Source organism: Lepidochelys kempii, chromosome 3 (assembly GCF_965140265.1).
Source record: "Lepidochelys kempii isolate rLepKem1 chromosome 3, rLepKem1.hap2, whole genome shotgun sequence".
NCBI classification, from domain to species: domain Eukaryota; kingdom Metazoa; phylum Chordata; order Testudines; family Cheloniidae; genus Lepidochelys; species Lepidochelys kempii.
The window spans coordinates 172,582,075-172,606,746 of NC_133258.1; the positions used below are offsets into that span (position 1 = coordinate 172,582,075).

Genomic DNA, 24,672 nt, shown 5'->3' on the forward strand with positions numbered 1-24,672 from the left:
GGATATACTCAGAGCTGTTAGTTGACAAGAAAAAATAATGAAATCCATCTAAATATATGTTTAATCTGTTTCTAAATGGATATATATTACTTGGTTTAAGACTTCATTTTATTAATTTTTCAGCTTAAACTCTTAATTAACATACTCTAGGTAGGGAGAGCATCTAACAGTATTAAGGCCCCAGTCTTACAATTTGATCTGCTGTGGCTGACCTTTATGACTTTGCAGAATTTCACAGGTCTCTGGGCTTTGCACAGGTGCAGGGCTCCACCCCTTTGGTTTCAACTGCAAGATTAGGATCTGACTTCCCAAGATTTCTTTTTAAAGTTCATGAAGGAATGAGCTGAATTAAATATTCAAAGTTTTGCATTCACTTTTTCCATATGTTTTCTATATGTTAACACTGCTGTTCTAATGTCAATTTTAAACCCAAGCGCAGCAAGATAAACTCAGCGTATTGTAATTAAAATGGGTGAGATAATGGCTTACCCTGAATACTAGCACAAAGAAGCAGTAGCATAAGACACCTCCTTCCCCTTGTGCCTGTGCACTTTACCACCATTTCCTGCAACTGCACCATCTTGAATCCATTCTGCACTCTCTCCCCACCACAATGTGCCCAGTGATATAGATATGCCAACACGTTGGGGTGAGTACGCTGTGACAGATATAGACACAGTGTAGTTTACTTCCTCTTTGTAGCAGCAGGGAGACCGTGACTCCCTGAGAAAACAGGGTAGTTACTCCTGCTTCTTATTCCCCATATGAAGTCTTAAAACATTGCTTGTGACATCAGATTTTCTTTACAGCTGCTAATTGTCATGTCCCAAATAGGAAATGAGCAGTTGGGACAGATAATATTTATATAGATGCTGTCATTCAAGGATCCTAAAGTGCATTACAAAAGTGGATACGTATCTCATTTTTACAGATAAGGAAACTGAAGGACAAAGATTTAAGTGTCAGGGTCAGAAACAGAACCTACTCCCCAGAGTCCAAGTATCCTGTTCTAACCTCTAGACAACAGTGCTATACACTAACTCTGAATGATCATGTTTTAATGTAATAACAAAAATGGGGGAAAGAGTTACAGACAATACAAGCAGAGTTATATCTGAACAGAATGTCTTTTCCTAAACATTTTCCATGAGACTTCAGTGGGTTTTAAGCGTTCAGCACTGGGAGTGAAACAGTGGCATGCAGAAGGGATTTCTAACTATAACATAGAAACTCAGAATATTTTGATTCTCAATCTAATCTTCACACTTTCCTTCCTACATTTGAAAAGCTTTATAATCTTTAAGATTTATTAATGTGGGTAAGTGCATATGTCCTCTTCAGCATAAAAATTCTTGCATATCTGGTTTCTTTTAAAGTTTGGCACATCTTGCTCTCCCTTTTTGTTACATTCATCATTAGTATTCTTAGTTTTTCGGATAGACCACTAAATATAAGAATGGTTTCTGTTACAGTTCCTTGATAAATGCCATTTCTACTTTCTTTCAAGTATATGTTCATCACTATCCCTATTGACATTCCAGAATATGTGTAGTATTTGCCGACAAATATTTGTTTATTTTTACAACATCCACCAAAAATTAAATGAACTTAACTTTAACTACATTAACCTTGCAGTTCTGATTATAAATTGCTTTAACAGCTAATTTTATTAAAAGTAATTCTGTCAAACTCATGTATTTCTTTTCTAGAGAAAAAAATCCAGAAAATATCCCGTGCTGCTCTTGCACATGAGAGCAATAAAGGTCAGAGGTCATTGCAACAAAGCTCCTGTGGATCAGAACAAAATAAAAATGCAAGAACAAGCTATTCATCAAAAGATATAGATAGTAATATATCAAAGAACTCATGCATTACAGGTAGTGACTGGAGCTCAGATGAGGATGAAGGAGGTAATAAAAGACCAAAATCCAGGCGTGCATCTACCGTTTCAAGTCAGACATCTGAAGAAAGCACAAGATACAGCAGAATTGGGAGTGAAATGTATTTGACAGCATCTGACGACAGTAGTTCTCTATTTGAAGAGGAGAGTTTTGCAGTTCAGAGATCCGAGCACAAAATGCTGTATTCCTGGCAGCAAGGATCTCAGCGGAAAAGTCAGTCCAATCCACTTGGAAAGAGCAATTCTGAAGCCTTTGATAGAAAAGGCCAAGATAGCTCTTCAGATGAACTGAATAAAAAATTTCAGTCTCAGAGATTAGATTATTCATCCTCATCCAGTGAAGCAAATACCCCAAGTCCAATTTTAACCCCTGCTCTAATACCTAAGCATCCAGTCCTGACACCTTCAACAGATTCTCAGTGTGTGACACAATCAAATTCTCCATCAAATTTGCCCCCTCCAAAGTTACGGACTCCCAACGTTTTCAGTGTAAGTGCAGCACTGGCAAAAAAGCACTTAAGCCAACCCCAGCTGAGTTCCGACAGAGTGTCTGATAGAAATAGAAATGCTATAAGCATGGTACGGCCCTTGAGACCTCAGGAAACAGACATCGACCTGGTGGATGGGGAAAATACTGACATTTTAGAGAAAATGGAGATTGATTATGATGGAGCATTTACCTATGACTCTTTTGAGGCACAGAGTGCAGAAGACCAGGAGTCCCGTGATATAACAAGGAAGGCAATTAGCAACAAACCCCCTACTCCTCCTCTGCATCGATTCCCCTCCTGGGTAAATATAATTAAATATTTTTTACTGATTTAAATTAACTCATCTTGTTGCTTTTATTACACTTTTCTCTCCTGTACCTTTCTCATTACCTGTGTCTATGGTGGGAATATGATTTGTTGTTTTAATACCAACTGAGATTATCTACTCCTCAGAAGCAAGTTCAATTTTAATAACTATTCTAGGATCTTGTATTTTTTCCTCTTGCAGAAGAATATGGAGTAAATCATATCAGTGAAATATTTAAATTGCATACATTCAACAGCCATTCTCCTATTCATGGGCTCATGAGCTCTTTGCTTTTAAAATGCCATATAAAAATGTATGGCCATTTTTTTGTATGTAGAGAACCAATTTTTGAAAAAGTCATATCTAATTTTCATGTGTTCATTTGTGTACACACAGCTAGATAATGACTCTAACCACTAACCCTTTTTTTTATGACTATAGAACCTAGGAGTCCTGGTTCCAAGTCCTTTGCTCTAAAAACTAGGCAATACAATCCAGGCCAATAATTTGTGAATTAGATAATTGTAAATATAGTTTGGCACAACAGACCATATTTAAAGAAGTTTTTAGTCCTGTTAGTTGTTCGGAGAAATTTCTCAATCTGTAGTAGTAGTAGTAATTCACTGATTACAGAAGAATTTTACAATTCCATTGAGATATTTAAAACAAATTGTTTTAACGTGTAAGAGAATTAATATAAAAATTTTACATCATGACACAAGGGGTCAGACTTTAATAATTTGTTTTAGTCCTCTCCTTAAAATTATTTAGTTCTGAGCCAGCTCCTTCCAGCCTGAGAATGTAAAGTCTTCTCTTGCCAATGATTTATCTTGTTATGCCCACCTAGTGCAGAATCTGAAATTATAGGGTAATACAAGTACCTGGCCTGTTGGTACTGTGGGGTTAGGTCAGAGATGAACTATACTTTAATGTTACTTTAACAGTTTGTGCATGTGAAGTTTTTCGTTACGGGTTTTTGCTACCATAGTTTGAAAAGCTTTTGGTGAAAAGCTACTTCTGTAGCCTCGATTTGTAGAGAACTTCTAGTCGTCTTCTAGTATAGAATGTTCTCTCCCAGTTATTCTTTGAGGAACTGATTTTTGTATTCAAAACAAAGAACTCCCTAGTACACAGGCAACAGTTGTATGAGAAAAGGTTGAAAGACCACTGGTCTGGTGCATGGTGTAGACAACGTCACATTTCAGCTGCCACTGATAACTCTGCTATATCACATATTTATAGCAGTGTGAGGGCAAAGGGGAGGTTTGAGGAAGAAATACCTTTCATTTCCTAATATCTACAATAAAACATCTCTGCTTTTATGTTAGGAAAGCAGAATTTATGCTGTAGCCAAGTCAGGTTTACGAATCTCTGAAGCTTTCAACATGGACTCTTCTAACAAAAGTAAGTGGGTCTTTGTACCAACAGCCAAAATCCTCTGCTTACTGTAATTTATAAGGGGCCAGTTGTCCCAGATGCCTCTAAAATATGCCTTTGAAGATTTCTTTGGATTTTTTCTTTGATATGGTCAAACAGATTTAACCTTTTCATTATTTCTATCACCTATTCTTGAATACTTGCCTCTTAAGTACAAATTCACTATAGTCCTTAATTCACTATAACTTTCTTTGGAATTCTTGATGATTATATAACCAGACATCAAAAGAGAGAGAATGTACTTGCATTACAAAAAGACTAGTGGTCCTAATTATGATTTTCTCATACGCCATTACTCCAGTATAATTTAGAAGTAACTGTAGTGAAGACAATAACACTACAGTGCTGTGACATCAGAATCCAACCAAATGTTTTAAATAATTTTGGAGGGCAATTTTAAAGAAATGTGTTTTATGCTATGTATTTCAGGTACTGCTTCTATAGCTTCGTATACCATATCTGGACTATACACTTCTTTGATATACAAGAACATGACCACTCCAGTCTACACAACTCTGAAAGGGGTAATCTTATTGTTGTTTAAAATGAAGTTGTGTGAAAAGCCATACTGTTAAGCTCCACATTCAAGAACTTGGCATTTTATGCTTGATGGCACTTTGCCAAATTTGTCATAAGATCATGTTTAGAGACCGTAAAAAATCCAGAAGTAATGGAAATGTCAAATGTCCTGAAAATAAATTGTTGTTGCTTATAAAGTGTTACAAGCCTGTGTCAATTTTTGTTGTGGCCCTTACTGGTTTTCCCAGGGCTTGTTAATTATTGAAAGAGCTGCATTGGTTGCAATGCTGTAATTACAGATTTAGATCTGGAAGGGTCTTTGTGTCAACCCCAAAGCTATTTGTTTTCAGAAGCTTGCAGAATTTAATCAGAACATTATTTGTTTCCTGGCAACCTCTTGTAATTTGAAGAGCTGTATGTTTTTAAACAGAAATGATGTAATAGATAGGTGTTGGGGGGGGTTTCAGTTGTATATTGCTACTTATGTGCTGAATCCTGGGGCCCAAGAAAGAACTGCAGTCCAATCTAAATGCAGTGGAACCAGTCGAGTTCCAGTGCTGTGCAGAGGTAGTGCAGATGCTAAGAGTCCATAAAGGCCATCCCCATCCTCCATATGCCATGGAGCTGTGCTGCATGAGAGCTTTATCTGCTGTAGCATGCAGATGAATTTGGGGTGTGGCAGGGCAGACTGCTGGGATGTGACTATGTGACTCGTGGACCTGAGGTAAATGGGAGCCACCAGCCAAACCCTCCCCCTCCATGAAAGGCTGCAGTAGGATCTTTGAAGTGTCTTCACTGGCATTTTGTAATCTGGGACAAGGAGGGCTGATCGCTACAGATTGTTGCAACTGATTGCCCCCTGCACAAAGCCCATTACTTGCAGTGTAACTATTGAATGTACAAGATCATATCGTAGAAAGCCAAATATTGTAATTGAACAGAGTACCCTTTCCTGATGAAACTGGCAGAACTAGAGTTGCCAGGTGTCCAGTTTTCAACTGAACACCTGGTCGAAAAGGGACCCTCCCCAACCCAGTGAAAATGAGTGAATGAGGGTGGGGGAGAGTGAGCTACAGTGGGAGAGGATATGGAATGTGCTGGGTGGGGCCTCGTAGAAGGGGCGGGGCAAGGGCGTTTGGTTTTGTTTGGTCAGAAAGTTGGCAACCCTAGCAGACACACATGCTGCAAAGGCAGCATTAATGTGTGTCTGTATTCTGTCAAGGAGTGACCCCACACACATCCTGCTGTGCAAATGATTCCTGCCAAGAACAGGAGTCATCCCTACATGGATGTTTAATGTTGGATCAGTGGCTGCCTCACTTTTAGCCCTGCCTCAGAACATTCCCTCAGTGTTAATTTCAGCCTCACCATAGTTTTGGGGTAGCCAACCTCCACCTCAGTCTGCCAGAACACAGGTTCGCCAACAGGCAGTAGTGCACACCTTCAGCCAGAACTTAGACCATAGGTGGCTGCTAAATCATGCCCTGTGAGTTTTATTTGTAAAGTGAAATATACTCATCCTCGTACTCATGTTTCCCTGTTGGTGCACCAGAGAGAAAGTTTGGTGAGTATTGGGGCACAAGGTAAAGTTTAGGTATTTTTAAGCTGGATTAATTTGCATTTTTTTGGGTTCGTTTTACATCTCTTGGTGGTAGTTGTCCTGGCAAGATTTCCTGGCAACAATGCTAGTGCCAATAATTTTAGTTTTTATACCACCCTCTATTGTGGGTGATGTATATAATCGGTGGTAGTGGTTTGGTTTGGTTTCGCTTTGTTTTAATTGTTGCAATTAAATCTTTAGCATGGTAGGCATCTATAGTGCCTGTTGCAGAAGTAGGCTGTTTTAAAAGCCAATAAAATAAATACATCCATAAAGTAGTATATTTTGCATAAAGTTTCAAAGAATGTATGTTAATTTCTGTAGAAAGCAACTCAAATAAGCAACAGCCCATTCTTAGATGACTCTTCGGGATCAGAGGAAGAAGACAGCTCCCGATCCAGCTCACGGACCTCAGAATCAGACTCTCGAAGTAGAAGTGGCCCAGGTAGCCCCAGGGCCATGAAACGAGGTGGGCAAAAACCATAAAAACAAATATTTTGAGAGGCTTAATATGATTTTGGAGCACGTGCATTGTTTCTTCTTCATATCAATTTATTTCTCATTTTTAAAATATGGTTGTCTTGAACATGGATCTAGCTCGTTTGTTATAATTTTCACATATCAGAGCTGAAACCAAAGCAACCTGGCAGGAGAATGGGCAGCTTTCCTTTTTTTGATTACCAATACTTATATGTATTTCTAAGGTATTGCTGTAGTATCTTCTTGTCATTTGAGGGGAAAGATGATTTTGCGATTAAAGCACAAGGCGGGGTGTCAGGGGATCTGGGTTCTGTTCCCTGAAGTGTTATGGATTTTTGTGACCTTTGACTGTAACTAGATGGAATAACTGAGCAGAAAAAAATAGTGAGAGTCAGCAAAATCTTTTCCTTAAGTTTATAAGGTAATAATTTAACCTAATCAGACAGCAGAGGAATTCAGTGTAGTTCTTTGATCTCATAGTGTGAAGCCCACCTTCTTAAAGGCATTCTCCATCCTCTCTGCCTCTAAAGCAGTCAGTTTTATAGTGCATCCCATGAGACCTGTGCCAAGAGAGGAAGAGGCTGAACTGAAGTTAGTCCCTGGCACACAAGTGTCTGTTACCCTCCATGTGCTTGTGTTTTCCCCCTCTGGAAAAAGGGAATAGCATTTACCTACCTCACAGGGGTGAAGTGAGCCTTAATTTTCTGTTGGTAAATTGCTTTGAGATGCTCTGATAGTATAGTGTTACAGATATCAAAATATTATTGTTATTTACTTACTCTGATTGGACAAGGTCAGTTGCTAACTAACTAGAGTTTCACTTATGTAATACTCAGGCACATGTAGTCAATGGATTAGCAGAATTTGAGTGCCAACCACAGGCCCCTGTTAAGTTTCCCCAATAAACTCTGCCTTGCATAGAATGTATACAACATTCTTGTTTTCTAGAATTGTCCTTAACCTAATTCTTTCTCCTCAATTTGGTTTGGTTGGTTGGTCCTCTGATAGGGGAAACAGAACATAATTGTTAAAGCGCTCCTATTGTGGGAAGTATTGAAGCCCTCCCTGACTGGGTTTGTTTCTCTCATACCCAATTTCTCTACCATGCCAAGTGCCCGCTAAGATATGTAAGGGCTTATTTGCACTGATGTAGTTATATTGATGTAGCTACACCTAAGCTGTGTCAGTGCAAATCCATGCTGCAGTTGGATTGCACTAGTGTAAAAGGGCTTAAGTCTTTCTCCCACTTCCCTGCCAGACTTATCTTTGCTGATAGTTAAGTTGATACCTGTCGAAGCTTTGGGCCTGAGTTGTTTCTCACACTAGTTTCTACACCAATCTATCTTAATTGAATTGATTAGAATCACTGCGGATTTACAATATTGTAGGCAATCATGGAATCTGGCCTATTATTTCATGCTGTCTCTGGAGACTCAAGAAGATAGCCCTGCATTGTTTCACATTCAGAAGTCTTTCTTCACAGCCTTGAGCATGTGTTCTTATTTATAATGCATAATTTGAAGATAGTGGGATTGCACAGGTAAAACTAAGGGTATATTGGCCTATGGTATTATAATTACTGATATTATTTTAGGAGGAAAGAGCCCAGCTTGACTCTCAAAACCCAGATGAATTTACAGGTCTGGAAGTTACGAAAACAATATTTTTATTTGTAAAATCAGCTAATATTTTATGGAATTAATCAAACAAAATAAACAGAATCCTACAGTGCAAACGCACATTGTAGGGAGAGTGGTCACTTTGGATGAGCTATTACCAGCAGGAGAGTGAGTTTGTGTGTATATGGGGGTGAGGGGGGTGAGAAAACCTGGATTTGTGCTGGAAATGGCCCACCTTGATTATCATGCACATTGTAGGGAGAGTGGTCACTTTGGATAAGCTATTACCAGCAGGAGAGTGAGTTTGTGTGTGTGTGGTTTTTTGGAGGGGGGTGAGAGAACCTGGATTTGTGCAGGAAATGGCCCACCTTGATTATCATACACATTGTGAAGAGAGTGGCCACTTTGGATGGGCTATTACCAGCAGGAGAGTGAGTTTGTGGGGGGGGGGGGGGGCGGAGGGTGAGAAAACCTGGATTTGTGCTGGAAATGGCCCAACTTGATGATCACTTTAGATAAGCTATTACCAGCAGGACAGTGGGGTGGGAGGAGGTATTGCTTCATGGTCTCTGTGTGTATATAATGTCTTCTGCAGTTTCCACGGTATGCATCCGATGAAGTGAGCTGTAGCTCACGAAAGCTCATGCTCAAATAAATTGGTTAGTCTCTAAGGTGCCACAAGTCCTCCTTTTCTTTTTGCGAATACAGACTAACACGGCTGTTACTCTGATAAATGTTACACAGTAACTCTTCCAAGTTGAACAGTAGTTTTAAGTAAATCTTTTCAAAAGGAAACTGTTTCACATTTGGAAATGTTTTTTCCGATTATGATGAATAAGCAAAGAGTTTGTTTTAATATTAGTGAATCATTCAGGGCAAAAACGGGATGTGGTTTTTGATAGAAACAGGTTGACGTGGGCTAAAACTTGTTTTTATTCTGAAACTGGATTTGAATACACAGTTTGTTGACAGGAAAAAATTTGCACAGGCTCTTATTCATAACTGACAGTACAAAAATTCCCCACATTCATTGCGAGTCAAAGAAAATAAGAGTGGCAGGGAAAGGCAATTTAGACAGCTCATCTATAATCTAAGCACATGACAGACCTTTGGGCAATTCATCTGCCATACAGGCAACTAACTACCTGAGAGAACCAGATGATAAAGAAAAAAGAAAGAAAAATCATTTATACTTTAGCATGAAGATCCCACACTTGATCACCAAAAAATAGACAGAGACGTAATATGATGTACAGCAATGCTAGTGATCTACTGCAGAACTCTTAAGTGTGGTGATTTAACAGAACTTATTAAATCTGATGGCATTTAAAAGATATATATGTAAACAATTAAATGTTTTAAACAAGAGACTGTAAATATTTTCCTTCATTCATAAGTCATTAAGTAGCCCCATTTGACTGTAAGGAATATGGGCTTCAGTGTGTTTCGGGTAGAAAATTAATATTTGATCTATGGCTGTTGAAATTATGGGCAAGTGTAGTCAATTGATGACTTTATGGAATCACTGAATTATTTCCTTTGGAATTTTGTTCCTTTGAAAGAAAGATTCTCCTGATATCTTGCTCTTAGATGAAGCAGTGACAACAGGATGTGGCAGTATTATATTTTTGTTTCTTACGGGAGTGTTTGCACACCTGTTTGGAATAATTTTAGTTTTAATTCATAACTAACAGCCTGTTCGTATTGTGAATCCCCGTTTCATGGTTTAATTCAATTTGATTGTTGAGGTGCTGAGGATCACTCTCTTATGCACATTGTCAGAGAGAGATGGAGTTAGAGAACACTGTTTCTTTTTGAAGATTAAAGAATGACAAAGAGACATTGTCATATATACTGAACCTGATTTATGGAAGTGAAGAAATTAATGATGGGCTGCTGGCAGCCTTAGGACTGCTCTAACTTGTGCTCTGGCTGCTCTCCACCAGCTGAGAATAGCTAAAGTGTGGCTCTGGCTTGCCCCTTATGCTGGGGGCTGTAGAGATGGAAGGATAAAGTTTTTGCAGCAACTCTACATCATTTGGAAATCCACTTATGCTGTAAAGTATTGTCCAGGAGTTTCTACAGCATTCTAAGGACCATTTACATTGCTGCAGTTGCACAGAAGAGTCAAGAATCGATCCCTGTAAATTTCAGTGGCTGCAGATTTCACTTGAAAGTCAAATAAGCCTTCCAAAGTTGATGACTTACAGTAGTCTATTTAAATAATTATTTTCCAGTAGCTGAAAACTGTAGACCATGTGAGAAAGTTTAATTTTTCCCAATATATCTTTGAGTTCAGATAATAAGTTGAAATTTAAGAATATTTTACAACCAGTAAATATTAAATTTCTTTTAATCATGTTCTTGAACATAACATTTTTCACATTGTGCTTGGCATTCTTTATGTTTATGTGGCAGGAGCATTGCCAAATTCCTAAATAAACACTTCCTTATTACTTTTAAGGAATTTACTTGCACTGCTTGATATTCTCATCAAAAATATTTAATTCCCCTGGAATGCTATTAATATTTTAGTTTGTCAACAACTCCCAGCTCAGCTGTTCCCTCCATACCCGTGCCCGATTTCTCATATCTAAAATATGATGGCAAAGAAATATACATTTGGCATCTTTTTTGCCTTTTTGCTCAGGTGTGTCTTTGTCTTCTATGACCTCAGAAAGTGACTATGCTATTCCCCCTGATGCCTACTCAACAGATACAGACTATTCAGAGCCAGAGCAGAAACTCCCTAAAACCTGTTCCTCATCTAGTGATAATGGAAAAAATGTGAGTACCAAAGTTATGCAACGAATAATAGTATTTCTTTCTTCTACACCTAATGTTAACAAAGCCCAGTACTAAATTTACTTGGCACACAGTGTAATGATTACAAGTAGCAGTGTGTTCAGATTCATTAAATGACCCATATGCTGACTTGGGGTGACCTATTGTGTGTGAAATATCTAAACACAGCGTAAAAGAACCAGGTTGGGTGTACAGAGGAGCAGCCTCAGCACCAGCAACAGCAGAGGCCCCACTAGAGGGTCAGGGGTGGGGAGAATTACGTACCACCTTGTATACAGTACAGAAGATGTCCATAGATGGGGTGTCTGCAACTTCCTCACATAGGATGTGGGGGACTGTGAGCATATCAGACGTGTATATCATATCAGACGGGTCTGCATGCTGCACAGATCACAGAATCCAAACCCACAGTGTTGGGTAACAGGTTGCAACTGTATTCCTCACTACCGCTTGTATTAATGACGGTGGCCTGGGTATCCAAGCAGCTTGGCTGATTGGGGATGAGAACGATATCCCTCAATTCCTGACACTTTTCTCAGAGAGCAAACCCTGAGCTTTGTTTTGCTGGTGTTTGCACTAAAGATGTGTTGGTGTGCAGCTGCGGAATTATAATTCTCTGGGACTGTTCAGTCGGTTAGGCCAGAAGTTAGGGGTTGAGCATATATATTTTTAAAATGACAAGCTTTATGTGGAATGGTTTTTATAATTATTTAATTAAAATGTTGTATAATGCTTAGAGCTTGGGTCTGGGAATCAGGAGTCCTGGGTTCTGTTCTTAGCTCTTACTGTGCATCAAATCTCTGTACCTCTGTCTAACTGTAAAATAGGAAAAATACTTTGTCTCTCATGAATCTTAATGCATGTAAAAACTGGATCTTTCTACTATAAAAAGCTAAAGTATTGTAATAATTATTATTTACCATGCAGGCATTTTTTTCTTTGGCAAAATACCTTGTTATAATATATTACATCCCTTATTTTTTATTTTAAATAATCAGGAGCCATTGGAAAAATCTGGATATTTGTTAAAAATGGGTGGCAAAGTAAAAACCTGGAAACGACGATGGTTTGTGCTCAAAGGCGGTGAGTTATTGTACTACAAATCTCCGGTGAGTATGAGTAATGTGTTTGCTGTTTAGTTCCTGATTCCTCTAAATGACTCTAAAATTGCCAGATGGAAAAATAAATTTCTTCATTTGAATACATTAAATTAAACATTTCATAATAAAGAGCCCAGTTCCTCAAAGTTTTGAACACCCTCAACTTTTATCTTATGGGATTTCAGGGCAGTGTACCTGCTAGGTCAGGGATGGGCAAATGTTTTGGCCTGAGAGCCACATCGGGGTATGGAAATTGTATGGTGGGCCTTGAATACTCACGGAATTAGGGGTATGGATGCGGGATAGGGTGAGGGCTCTGGCTGGGAGTGTGGGCTCTGAGGTGGGGTCAGAAATGAGGAGTTTAGGGTGTGGGAGTAGGCTCTGGGTTCAGGTACAGGGGGGAGAGGGCTCTGAGTTGGGGCTGGGGATGGGGGGTTTGGGGTACTAGAGGGGGCTCCAGGCTGGGACCAAGGAATTCAGATGCTGGGAGGGGGATCAGGGCTGGGGTAGGGGGCTGGTTTGCAGGGGAGGGGTGTGAGGGCTCCATCTGGGGGTGCAGGCTCTGGGGTGGGGCCAGGGATGAGGAGTTTGGGGTGCAGGATGGTGCTCTGGGCTGGGACCAATGGGTTTGGAGGCGGATCAGGGTGTTGGGGCACAGGGGGGATGAGGGCTCTGGGATGGGGATGGGGATCACAGGCTTGGGGTACAAGAGGGGGCTCTGGGCTGGGATCAAGGGGTTCGGAGGGCGGGAGGGAGATCAGGGCTGTGGCAGGGGATTGGGTCTTGGGGGGAGGGTTCAGGGGTGCAGGCTCTGGGCGGCGCTTACTGCAAGCAGCTCCCGGAAGCAATGGCATGTCCCCCCTCTGGCTCAGAGGTGCAGCCAGGCGGCTCTGTGCACTGCCCCGTCCACAGGTGCCACCCCTGCAGCTCCCATTGGCCGGGAACCGCAACCAATTGAAGCTGTGGGGGCAGTGCCTGCAGACAGGGCAGCGTGCAGAGCCACCTGGCCATGCCTCCACATATTATGTAGGAGCTGGAGGGGGGAGTGATGCCGGCTGCTTCCTGGGAGCCGCGCGGAGTGGAGCAAGCCCCTGACCCTGCTCTCCGGCTGGAGCGGGGCAACCCTGATCCTGCTTCCCGGCAGGAGCTGAGGGCTGGATTAAATGGTCTGTTTGCCTGCCCCGTCCTAGGTGCTGGATGCTTCCAGTGATCAAGTATTAAATGTGTTATACCAGTATTGTATTACTATTACAGATGAATAATCCTTTTTTTCCCATTCTTTCACACAGAGTGATGTAATTCGAAAGCCACAAGGTCAAATTGAGTTAAGCGTATCCAGCCACATTGTAAGAGGTGATGGAAAACAAACAGTTCAGGTGCTTCCTTATCTCCTTGTATTTTTAGAGGGTTGTCTCTTTCCACCCCTAAAAGTGACACTTCCTCCAAATATGTTTCCTTTTGGAGGCAGTCAGTGCCCTCCATCTGAGGGGGGAGGGATTGTTTCAATCATAGAAACTGGAGATGGAAAAGACTATATAGGATTATCTTTTTCATATTCTTGTCAAGGTAAGATTGTTACCTGTAACATGTAACCCAGAGGGAATGGCTTTGTGCTCCAAGCACTCTGAAACCACAGGTTCACATTTCACCAGTTGTGATTCCAACTTAGGTAAAATGAATTCCATGTAATTTACTATAGGGGGATCTTTCAAATGAGATCTCAACTATAGGGCTGCCTGCTCTGCATGGCCATTAAGCGGTTCTACTCTGAAAATTGACAGTAAAAATGTTGCAAATATTTTGTATTTATAAATGTGTATTGTTTTAAATAAGTTGAAATGCATCATATTCCTAGAACTGAAGGCATCTTTTCTGTCACTATTTAGTTGATCACAGAAAAACGAACATACTACCTGACTGCAGATTCGCCAAACATCTTAGAAGAGTGGATCAAAGTACTGCAGAATGTTCTTAAAGTTCAGGCTGCTAGTCCACTTTTCATACAGCCTGATGTGAAGCCAGCCATGAAAGGATTGCTGACCAAGGTAGGGACACTTATTTCCCTAACAAAGTATTTTTATTCTGGTTTTATTTTTAAAAATATTTCTGCTTAATATCTCTAAGTGAAGAAAGGCAACAAGAACTGTATAAAACACCTGTAGTAAACTAATTTTAGTAACCAGTCCTTCCATTGACGTCAGTGGCAAAACTCCAGTTGGTTTCAACAGGAGCATAATTGGATCTTTAACAAGGACTTCTTTGTACAGTAGTATCTAAGTTGGCTGCAGTATTTGGCATTGACCCTTGTGTGGTTTTGCAAAAGTGCTGTTTGAGGGACATCCAAAATTAAAGTCCAAAAGTACATGTACTATAAATATTTAGCATAAGAGTAAATAGATTAAAGTAGACGTGCTATTAGGTTTGCGTCTCTTACAATGTGAATAAACCAGAAGGACTGCCTACTCCTCTTATACCATAATAAAAATCTAAGTTGGCAAGTCTTTTTCATTTGGCCACTTGATTCACTACCTTCCATGCTGAATTCTGTTTGTACATCATTAGGGCCCTGATTCAGCACATGCCTCGATTTAAACATTTGTGTAAGAGGCACTCTCTTTTTTCCAACATCAGCAGTCAAAACAAGATATTTCAAGATAATGAGGATGGTGTGTAGAGTGAGGGAATATACTATGTTAAGGTTAATTTACTCATCAGATTTAGATGTTGCTCTTCGACTGTCTATCATTAATGTATTCACAGGAATGTAGAAACTATTGCAGTTTACCAGGGGCTTCACCTTTAGGTTCTACTCTGATCTGTGAAGAATGAAACACCTTCCAGCTTCTTATTAAATATGCTATATGTCTGTGTATTGTGTCAGTACTAATGGAAAAGCCCTTAATGGCAGAGATTCAGCTGACAGTTGTCTCAAGGGAGTATACATGAGGTGGGGACAGCCAGAGCTCAGCATGATCCCGTCATGTACATGCTCCTGATGCCACCAGTATCAGGGTTGGGTGGGAATGTGGTGCAGGACCTAGTTCTGCACTAGCTGTGTATACCTTTATGCCGGGAAAGTGATCAGCTGGCCAGATCGATCTGTTTTCCTGTCCCTTTGCACCTCCAGAGCAGCACAAAGGGGCTGGGGCACAGCAGAGAATCTGACCCAATCTATTTACCTAGTAATCAGAAAATTAGGCCAATTTTTTAAAATCTGGGTCTCACACTCAGCACCTCTGGGAAAAAAAAATCAGACTGCTCATTTAAGTACCCTAAACATGGATGTAGGTAATGTTAGTCACCTGTGTTTGAAAATTTTGAGCCTAGTGCCTGAAGTACCAGGAAGGGGCTTTCTGTTTTTAAGATAGCAAAGTCAATGAAAGTGTAATGTTGGTCTATACGAATGTATTCTAGACCTTCCTTATTTTTATCACTTGATATGCAGATTCTCTACCCTGTTTGAATTCAGTTTGGTGTTACACTGTGGTACAAACTGCACTTTCCATTCTTAATTTAAAATAGCTTAAATTTAAAGATGAATCAATTCTTCTGTTGCTTTTAACAATAGCTGTTTCACAGCAAAGTGCCACCTCCTCCTCAGCGTCATCAGTATTTTGTACTTATGAGTATAGTTGGTTTGCTACGACAGCCTACTGAAGCCTTCCGGCAATTAACTTTTACCAAGGCTTGTTCAAATCCATTAAGGGTTTTCTTGTGGTGGTGGTGGAATTTGTTTATAATTGTAATTTTAAAGCATTAACAGAACAAGAGGAATTGGTTTGCTTTCATAGGTTTAAATTAAACTGTAGCTTTTCTTTTATTCTTGTTTAATTTCCTTTACTTTTACAGTAAGGCATAGATTCTTTTAATATTTCCATTAAAATTTATATAAAACAGATTTTTTAGGATTTTAACTTTTTTAATTGATTGTAGACCAAATGCTATCTAATTCACAAAGCAAACATGAAAAAATAGAGATGAACAACTTTTTTCTCTACCTATTTTTCAGGTGTATTTGTCTTATAACTATACGAGGTACAAACAAAGAAGATTTTCAAGTTCATGGTTTCATGAATACAGTCACTTCATATGCTCTTCTAAAACCAGCTGTTTTTGGTCATAAATAGAATATCAATTACAGTAGATACTTATGAGTGAATACAAGACTGTCTTACCTTATTTATTTAGAAATATAAAGTTTTGAAATATTTAATAAATTAAAAAGTTAACCATTGAGCCAGTGTAATGATTTCCCAGCTAGGTCACATCATCCCTTTATATCCCTAAAGAGCATCCCTTTATTTCAGTGATATCAGTGAGAAAGCATTATGTTTCACAGCTGTCTCTGAAAAAAATTGTATTGGTGTCTGTTTTATTCTTTACAATGGTTTAATGAGAATTGAAGAATAGGTAGGAATGAGGAAACTATCTGTCCTAATCTGTGCAGTTATGGGACAATAACCTTACTGCTAGAGATTGTTCTAAAATGTTTTTCCCCATTCAAAAAGCTAGTGATGCCACTTCATAAGTGGGGAATAAAGGGCAACTTCATTTCAGCTCCCATGGCTGTTGTGTTATAACCAGACTTCTTGAGTGCTAGATGCACTCACTTAGCACTACCTTGTGCTAATTTACTCAATGGACCTGGGGGAAGCAGGCAACTCTCAGTTATCCCACTCCATTCTTTACTCGAACTTTACTCTCAGTTATTCTCCAACTTTACTCTCAGTTATCCCACTCCATTCACCAGCTAGTTTTCATCTCTTCAAAGGAATGATGTTAGTCAAAGTTAGCATGGGCGAGAATCTGATTTGGTGATTAAAGCAGAGAACTCGGTGGTCAGGACTCTCAGCTTCTACTCCTGACTGTTGCTGACTTACTGTGTGACATAACTTAATCTCTCTGTGCCTTTGCTTTTATTCCGCTGTAAAATGGGGATGTTAAGACTTACCTTCCTCATATGGGTTTTGATACTTAATTTTCATGAAGTGCTTGGAAATTCTTGGGTGTAAGGCACTATAAGAGTTCTAATTACCATTAGTTGTAGTAGTTTGAGTGTCCCCTCCAATTTTTATTTCCTCAGCTTTTTCTATGTAGGACCTGATCCAAAGCCAATGGAAAGACTACTGCTGTCTTGAATGGGCTTTGAATCAGGCCTGTTATGTTTTAATTGTAATGCCTGTAATACAGAAAGTCATGCAGCTTCAAATTTTTATATTTATAGTAATGTTTTACAGGAATTCTTTATTCCAGCCATCAGAATTCTGAGAAATTAAAATATGTATCTAAGCTTCACTGGCTGGGCCCATCTCAGAAAAAAGTTTTACATTAAAAATAATTTGTACTTAACTATATTGTAATTTCAGGTGAAACATGGATACTCCAAAAGAGTGTGGTGTACTCTGGTTGGAAAAACTCTTTACTATTTCCGTAGTCAAGAAGATAAGGTATGTCTTTCTAATGGTTAAAATAATGTGACTTGTTTGCTCAGGACTCTCAGGTGTATGAAAGATAGACACTAGGTGGATTTTTAATCGAGATGCTGCAACTTTATTAACTAACACTGGTTATGAATAGTATATGCCTACCCATCTCATGCCAGGCATTTAACTGAGCCTAGTGCAGGGTTACAGGCTCCTACCATAGAACAAATAACTGAGGGTAGACTCTTCAGCCTATCCCCCTGGACTTAGCTCACTTCTAAAGTCCTCTCACCTTTCACCCCTAAGGGGGGTTCAGGGTACTAAAGGGGGAACTTTGGTCTACAAAGACTTCAGGTCTCCTCTTCTCCTTACAGGTCCACCAGCATAAATCTTCAGTCTCATTGATCTCTGCAGCTGGCCCTTTTAGCCTTTATCTTCCCTGTACTTCAGCCTCATGTTGCAACAAGTTGAACCTTCCTATATTATCCCGCAATATACAGACATCCAGGTCGTCTTCTTTACCCCACTTGTGCCTTCACAGTGCTGCAAGGAAAGTGAAAAACCCACTGGACCACTGCCAATTATTTGGCCCAGTGGGGAAAAAATCCTTCCTGATTCCAAGATGCTGTAGGTTTGACTGATTGTCTGTCTGTTTTTTTGGGAGCATAGTTCACTGTCTACAACTAAAGGGAGGGCAGGGCACCTATTGAGTTCCTGGGGTTGGGCAGGGCAGCTGAAGAGGCAAGGGACTCAGGATGACTGGGGGAAAGTTTTGGTTGTTGGGAGGGGGAGTGCAGGGGCCAGTCAGCTCCCACACTCCCACAAACAGCCAGTGGGATGCAAGAACCCAAGGAAGAGAAGGGGCCCAGCTCCTCCATCTGTGGTCACATGCTTTACTCCGTTCCCGCGTTCTGAAAGTGATGCATCCATTTTTCTGGTCCAACCAGTATTGCAGCTCATCGCCTGTTGAGATGGGGGAGCATTTCTCAGAAATATGCCGCCCCACCCCCCCGTTCTGGGCAGTGCATTCTCCCACTGCTCTGACCAAACGTCTCCATTGCTGAGATGGAAAATGGGGATTTTAGTGATATCTGAGCAGTCTTATTGTTAACCGCTGAGTTTTAGTATATTTTATTTCACTCACTTCAAACCTTATTAAAGTTAAACTCAATAGCCAGTTGACTGTGTATTGACTCCATTAAATCATTAAAATAATAATAGTAGAAGCAGCACAGAGAACCTCCATTGTTACTTTCGGCGTACATATACATTATCCTCTAAACAAGCATGTAACCATGTCAGGCTTAATAGTGATTTCACTGGGCTTTAGATCTGGCATATTGTTTTCTCCATCATCCTTCCCTTTTTCTTCTTCTCCCTGTTGCCTCCTGCTGTTTGTTCTTGATTTAGGGCCAGATCCTAGCAACACTAAGCCATATGAGTAACTTTGCAGTGTGAGTAATGTCATTGAAGGCAAGTGGAAAATTTAAACTAGTAAAGTAGTGCTTACTTACGGTACTGTACATTGTAACAAGTAGTAATAAGCCATACTTCAGGATTTTTGTTTATTTAATATTACTCTTTGAAAGTATACCAGTGCTATAATGTTCCAAAATCCAGTAAAACTTTCATTTCAGAATATTAATTTCTAACTCATTTTACAGAGAAGCTACTAAGAAAAGGTATGTTTACATTTTCAGTGTAAACATTGACTGAGATTTGATGACAAATTTGTTTTTACCTCAATTATAGTAAGAAATCTGTATGTTTAAAGTACAAGCATTTTCAAGTTCTTATCTTTGAAAATTATTCCTTGTGAGCAGGCCCTTTAGAAATACATAGGCAGTTAGCTGGCTCATCATAAATAGTTGTCTAACATTTGGGTAAGTTTTACTGCAGTTTTTTAAACCAAAATGAACAACTATTTTATTAAATGGTAATGTGGAAGAAGTGCAGCTTTTATAATCAGAATGTACTTTAAAAATACTGCATATGCAAAGACAAAACTGATTTATTTTTCAATATTCAAGGAGTTGCTAACTGAAAACATGTTTATATTACAATGGAATGTGTGTATAGAAATAAAGAGCCTGTGAGGCATTCAGTAATGTAAACTGCTGTATATGTTACATTAATGGAGTCCATTTGGTTAAAAGGATTCAAAATAGCATTATTGTTTTGAAAACCATGTGCCAAACAATGGAGAAGGATTACACTAACTGAAATCATCTGTCAACACAGCTTCTTGTAAACCTAATTTAAGTTTAATAAAAATACTGTTTAGCACAAGTACTTCATAGCAAAGGTTTCTTGGAACTGAGATGGCATCTCTGAACCTTAGGATTAAACAGCCCCTTTCTCAGAATTTGGCCGGTTCATAAAGGAAGAAATTAAGAAGCACTACAGGAAAGGCAAGCCAGCACATGTATCTTTGACCCATGTCCATTCTGGTTAGTGAAGTACAACCAAGAAATATGCATCCTTCACTAACAGCCAATGCCTTCTTCAAAGGGGGTACCTTACCACTCACGTTAAAACACTCATTTTCCAATCAGCATCCAAGACGACAATTCTTGATGCAATCAAACTTGCCAGCTACTTCCCAGTACCTAATCTCCAATTTATTAACAAGATTATTGAGAAGCTGGCAAAGAGTCAGCATCAACTACACCTGGTCTCTGGTGATATTTAAAAAACATTCCCGCCCAATAATGTGCCATAAATATGGTGCACAACCTGCTCTTGGTCATGGACAAATATCCCTTCTCTTTTTGCTGGATCTCTCCACAGCACTGGACACCATAGACCATGAAGTTGTGCTGGCTTATCTCAAATTCTTACCTGGTGTATGTGGCAGCACACTGAAATGGTTCCTATCCTTTCTATCAGACTCAGCTCAGAGTGATGGGAAGATGCTCCTCAAGTCTCATTTCCCTCACTCATCATATTAAATATATGGTCTTAAGATACCACAGCCTTGATAAACAGCAGTACACAAATGATACTCCAGACAAAGGTAGGGAAAGGGAGATCTTTCAAGAAACTAGCCAGCATGATGATATCATCCTCTTTAGAGGGCATAAGCCCACCTGCTAATTGTGAAAATGGTATGTAGTATTTGTGTCCTTCGGTATTCCTCATTGATAGTGGATGCCCACATAGTTACACCTATGAAAAACTGCTTCTTTCACCGATAGCTGACTGATAGACTAGATCCATCCTGACAGAGGAGGACTTGACCATAGTCATATATGCATTTGTAACCTCCAGGCTTAAATACTGCAATCCACTATACCTGAGAATTAAACTGAAGACACTGAAAAGGATCCAATGGCAGCAATAGTGATGCTCCAGTTGCCACAGTGACGCCCCATCAAATACGAGATTAAGGCTATGTCTGCACTACAGCTTATGTTGAAAGAACTTACGTTGCTTGGGCTGTGAATAAGCCACCCCCCTAAGTGACATAAGTTACACCACATAAACATCGGTGTGGAAAGCACTATGTCGGTGGGAGAACTTTTGCCACTTGCGAAGGTGGTTTTATTATGCCGACGGGGGAGAGCTTTCCTGTTGACATACGAGTATCTTCACCAGATGTGCTGCAGAGACGCAGCTGCCTCAGTGCAGCTTCGCCACTGCAGCACTGTACATGTAGAGATGCCCTAAGTTTAAATTCAGCATCCTGGTCTTGAGCTTGAGAATCCTCAAATGGATTGGGCCTGGGATATCTCAAGGGTTGCATCTTCTCCCAGAGACAAGACCTATTGTGTCAGATAGGTTGCGCATTCCATGTGCAACTACCAAGAACAATATATCCTGTAGATATATTGTAGCAGAGGTGGGAATAGAACTGAAGTCTTCTTATTCCTAGGACTGTGCTTTAATGACAAGATCACGCTTCCTCTCCTCCGGGATTGTAAACTGGGAAGGTGGCTTATGCTACAGTTCTTAGTGACCTTAAAAGAATAGAATTTTATGGACTTTCCCAATGTCAAATGTTCAAAACATGTTGATTATAGTTTATCAGTTTCTCTTCATTTGTAGATCAAGAACTGTAAAACTGATGTTATCCAAGATGTATATTTGCTCCCTGACTATTTCTTGTATTTACTTTTAGTTTCCTCTGGGTCAAATCAAGCTTTGGGAGGCTAAAGTTGAAGAAGTTGACAGGTCATGTGATTCAGATGAAGATTATGAGGCCAGTGGTCGCAGTCTATTATCAACACATTATACCATTCTTATCCATCCTAAAGAGCAAGGACCTACCTATCTTCTTATAGGATCGAAACATGAGAAGGTAGTAAATGTACCCTATCTCTTAAGTTTCAGTAAGACAGCTGTAATTATGGTACTGTGTTATGAACATTTTCTGCAGTGAGTAAGATGTGGACAGTCAGAGACAAGGGGCTTTTTTGCTAGACCATCTAGAAGGTGGTCTGATCTAACAGACAAATGGTCACACTTTTACACATACTTATCAGAGTTTGAGTGATCACTATAGTTAACTGACCCCATTTAAGGTATCTGGAAAATGTCAGTAGATTTTCCTGTGTGGACTCCTATCCTTACTGCCCATTTTCTGCAGTAATGGTAACTAGTGTACACTAAGGGGAAGACTAACAAGAATAATATGAGAGAGATTATTTCAGAGCATTATAAAATAAAAGTTTTAACAGTCTTGTAGACCTCATTTTGATTCCTGATCTTATTCCCCAGGTGGGAAGGGCAATAATTAATACAAAGACATCATATTTGCCTCTTAGAGAGGAGAGGAGGGAATACTTTGCATCTCTTGATGATCGCTGACTCAGTTCTGCTCTCCTTGGCTAAAATGAATGGTGATTTTAATATAAGGCCTTGATCAGCGATAGGGAAGTAAAATAAGGGGAAATCCTTGGGCCTTCACAGGAAGGTATAACACTACTCTGAGGTGGGGAGAAAAGCTTTCTTATAAGATGACTCAGTGGTTTAGTGAGTTAGTGCCCCGCAATTCAGTTTTCAGTCATTTAAATTCTGTCTCAACTACATGTAAAAAAATAAGGTGTGTGCCCTCTTCCTAGTCTCTATTGAACATTCATCACATCTGGCTTGAGTGCACTTTCTGCTCAAAAGACACCTATATGTAGACTAGAAAGCTTGCTGCAAGTCAGAATTAAGATGTTTTGGCTAAGCTTTCTTGAGAATCTGTGTGTATGAAGCAATTGATATTGTTCATGAGTGCCAAATTCATCTGTAGAATTTTTGAAAATAAATATTTTTGAAGTTCTTTGTTTTGGAAAATTTCAATAAAATATTTAATATTTTAAACTCTCAAAAATCTGCTTGGAATGATGATTGGGTTCTGTTTGTTTTTGTCTTATAGGACACTTGGCTTTATCATTTGACTGTGGCTGCTGGGAGCACCAATGTAAATGTTGGATCAGAATTTGAACAGCTTGTTTGCAAACTGTTAAATGTGGAAGGGGAGCACAGTAAGTTTGTTTCTGGTTCCACATAATCTTAATATGTATCTGATCAACTATATTCCAAGTGTATTTGTCCCAAATTTGTCACTCTTTTTTGTACATATCAAAAGTGAAGTTATAGTTGTAGGCAGAGCTTCCAGTGCTTTTAATACTTGTGTTTTGATATAGTCAGTTTGTTAATTCAGAACATGTTTTTCATGAACAGTAAATGTTTAGTCACTAGGTTTCAGTAGAAAAGACCTTAGACATTTACAGACATTCAAAACACTTTATTCACAGAGAAGCAAGAGCTCCATAGTAGGCTTTTTGGGGCCTTTTGTCTTCCAATTTTAATATGAATTAACCACAAAAGTGAATTAACCACAAAAGTGAATTAACCACAAAAGGGGCCAAGACCCCTTAGAACTTTCCATCCATTTTAATGTACTTGACATTCCTATAATGTGCTACTGATGCGGTTATATTTATTGGTTGCTAGTGAGTTAGGACACTGCTATCTAGGTGACTAGTAGAGATGGTTGGTTTAGACTACCTGTGCTGCCTGCAGGATCAAAGGGCTCCAAATCTTTCAGAGATCTCTTGGCCCAGTAAGAAGTGCTACTTGTTTGTTTACATCAGGGTCTGAACACAGAAGGCCTTGTAAATGCAAACCAGGGCTACAACTCTGTAGATGATTTAGTACTAGCACCCTTTCTCTTCGAAGTGGTGGAGATAATGGGGGAGGCAAGTGCCTCCCCAGCAGCCTTTAGGTCAATGTGTGGTACATTTTCAAGCCAGTAGGTATAACTGAAGGTGGCACCACCAATACCTATCCTTCCCCTCAACCCACGCTCCAAGTGCTCAAAACCTGGCTCTGCTACTGCCAGTCAGAATTACAAAACATTACATAACATAAATTATGGGTCATTGAAGTCATTAAAGTTTTAGTCTTGACACAGACAATAGCATGATGATTCTGCTAAACAGAAGGGCAGCAGGGGCAAACTTGCATCCTACAAAGATAGGACTATTTCAGCCCTTGAACATCATACCAACAGTACCCATTCCAGCCTGTTTCCTCTATGAGACTTAAAATAAATGTGAGGCTCTTCTGAGGTGTTGTACAGGGAGAAAGGGAAGCACAGGACACCTGGATTCTATTCCTGGCTCTGCCACTGTCTTGCTGGGTGACCTTGGGCCAGTCACTTCCCCTCTTGGTGCTTCTGCTTCCCCATTTCTAAAATGGCAATAATGATACTGACGTCCTTTGTAAAGTGCTTTGATATCTACTGATTGAAAGTGCCATAAAAGAAGTAGGTTTTATTAAACAAAGGACTGTTGAGTCACTTCTCTTCTTGCCAACAAGCAAGCATGTTGAGTACTCATGGCAGAAATTTCACCTTGCCAAAATAAACCCACTCCTGCACTAAACTGGGGTAGACATAGATTTTGGAGAAATGGCCATTTGCCCCCACACGGTGCTTCTGCAGCAGGATCAGGCATGAGCAAGTTACACAATAGTCTCCCATGAAGAGTCAAAAATG

The 24,672-nt window shown here is 39.7% G+C and overlaps 1 protein-coding gene across 7 annotated transcripts in view; it reads left to right on the forward strand.

Annotated features, from left to right (window-relative positions):
- PLEKHH2 (pleckstrin homology, MyTH4 and FERM domain containing H2) overlaps nucleotides 1-24,672 on the forward strand; it is a 119,369-nt gene that overhangs the window by 51,785 nt on the left and 42,912 nt on the right. For 6 of the 7 annotated variants that reach the window (XM_073339078.1, XM_073339080.1, XM_073339074.1 and 3 more), the window contains 11 exons: nucleotides 1,710-2,692; nucleotides 4,027-4,102; nucleotides 4,565-4,659; nucleotides 6,579-6,723; nucleotides 11,004-11,140; nucleotides 12,157-12,267; nucleotides 13,548-13,634; nucleotides 14,145-14,303; nucleotides 17,625-17,705; nucleotides 21,802-21,981; nucleotides 23,047-23,155. In XM_073339078.1, coding sequence (XP_073195179.1) covers nucleotides 1,710-2,692; nucleotides 4,027-4,102; nucleotides 4,565-4,659; nucleotides 6,579-6,723; nucleotides 11,004-11,140; nucleotides 12,157-12,267; nucleotides 13,548-13,634; nucleotides 14,145-14,303; nucleotides 17,625-17,705; nucleotides 21,802-21,981; nucleotides 23,047-23,155 — 2,163 coding nt within the window. The remainder of the gene's footprint in view (nucleotides 1-1,709; nucleotides 2,693-4,026; nucleotides 4,103-4,564; nucleotides 4,660-6,578; nucleotides 6,724-11,003; nucleotides 11,141-12,156; nucleotides 12,268-13,547; nucleotides 13,635-14,144; nucleotides 14,304-17,624; nucleotides 17,706-21,801; nucleotides 21,982-23,046; nucleotides 23,156-24,672) is intronic. The other variant, XM_073339076.1, reaches the window with a different exon arrangement.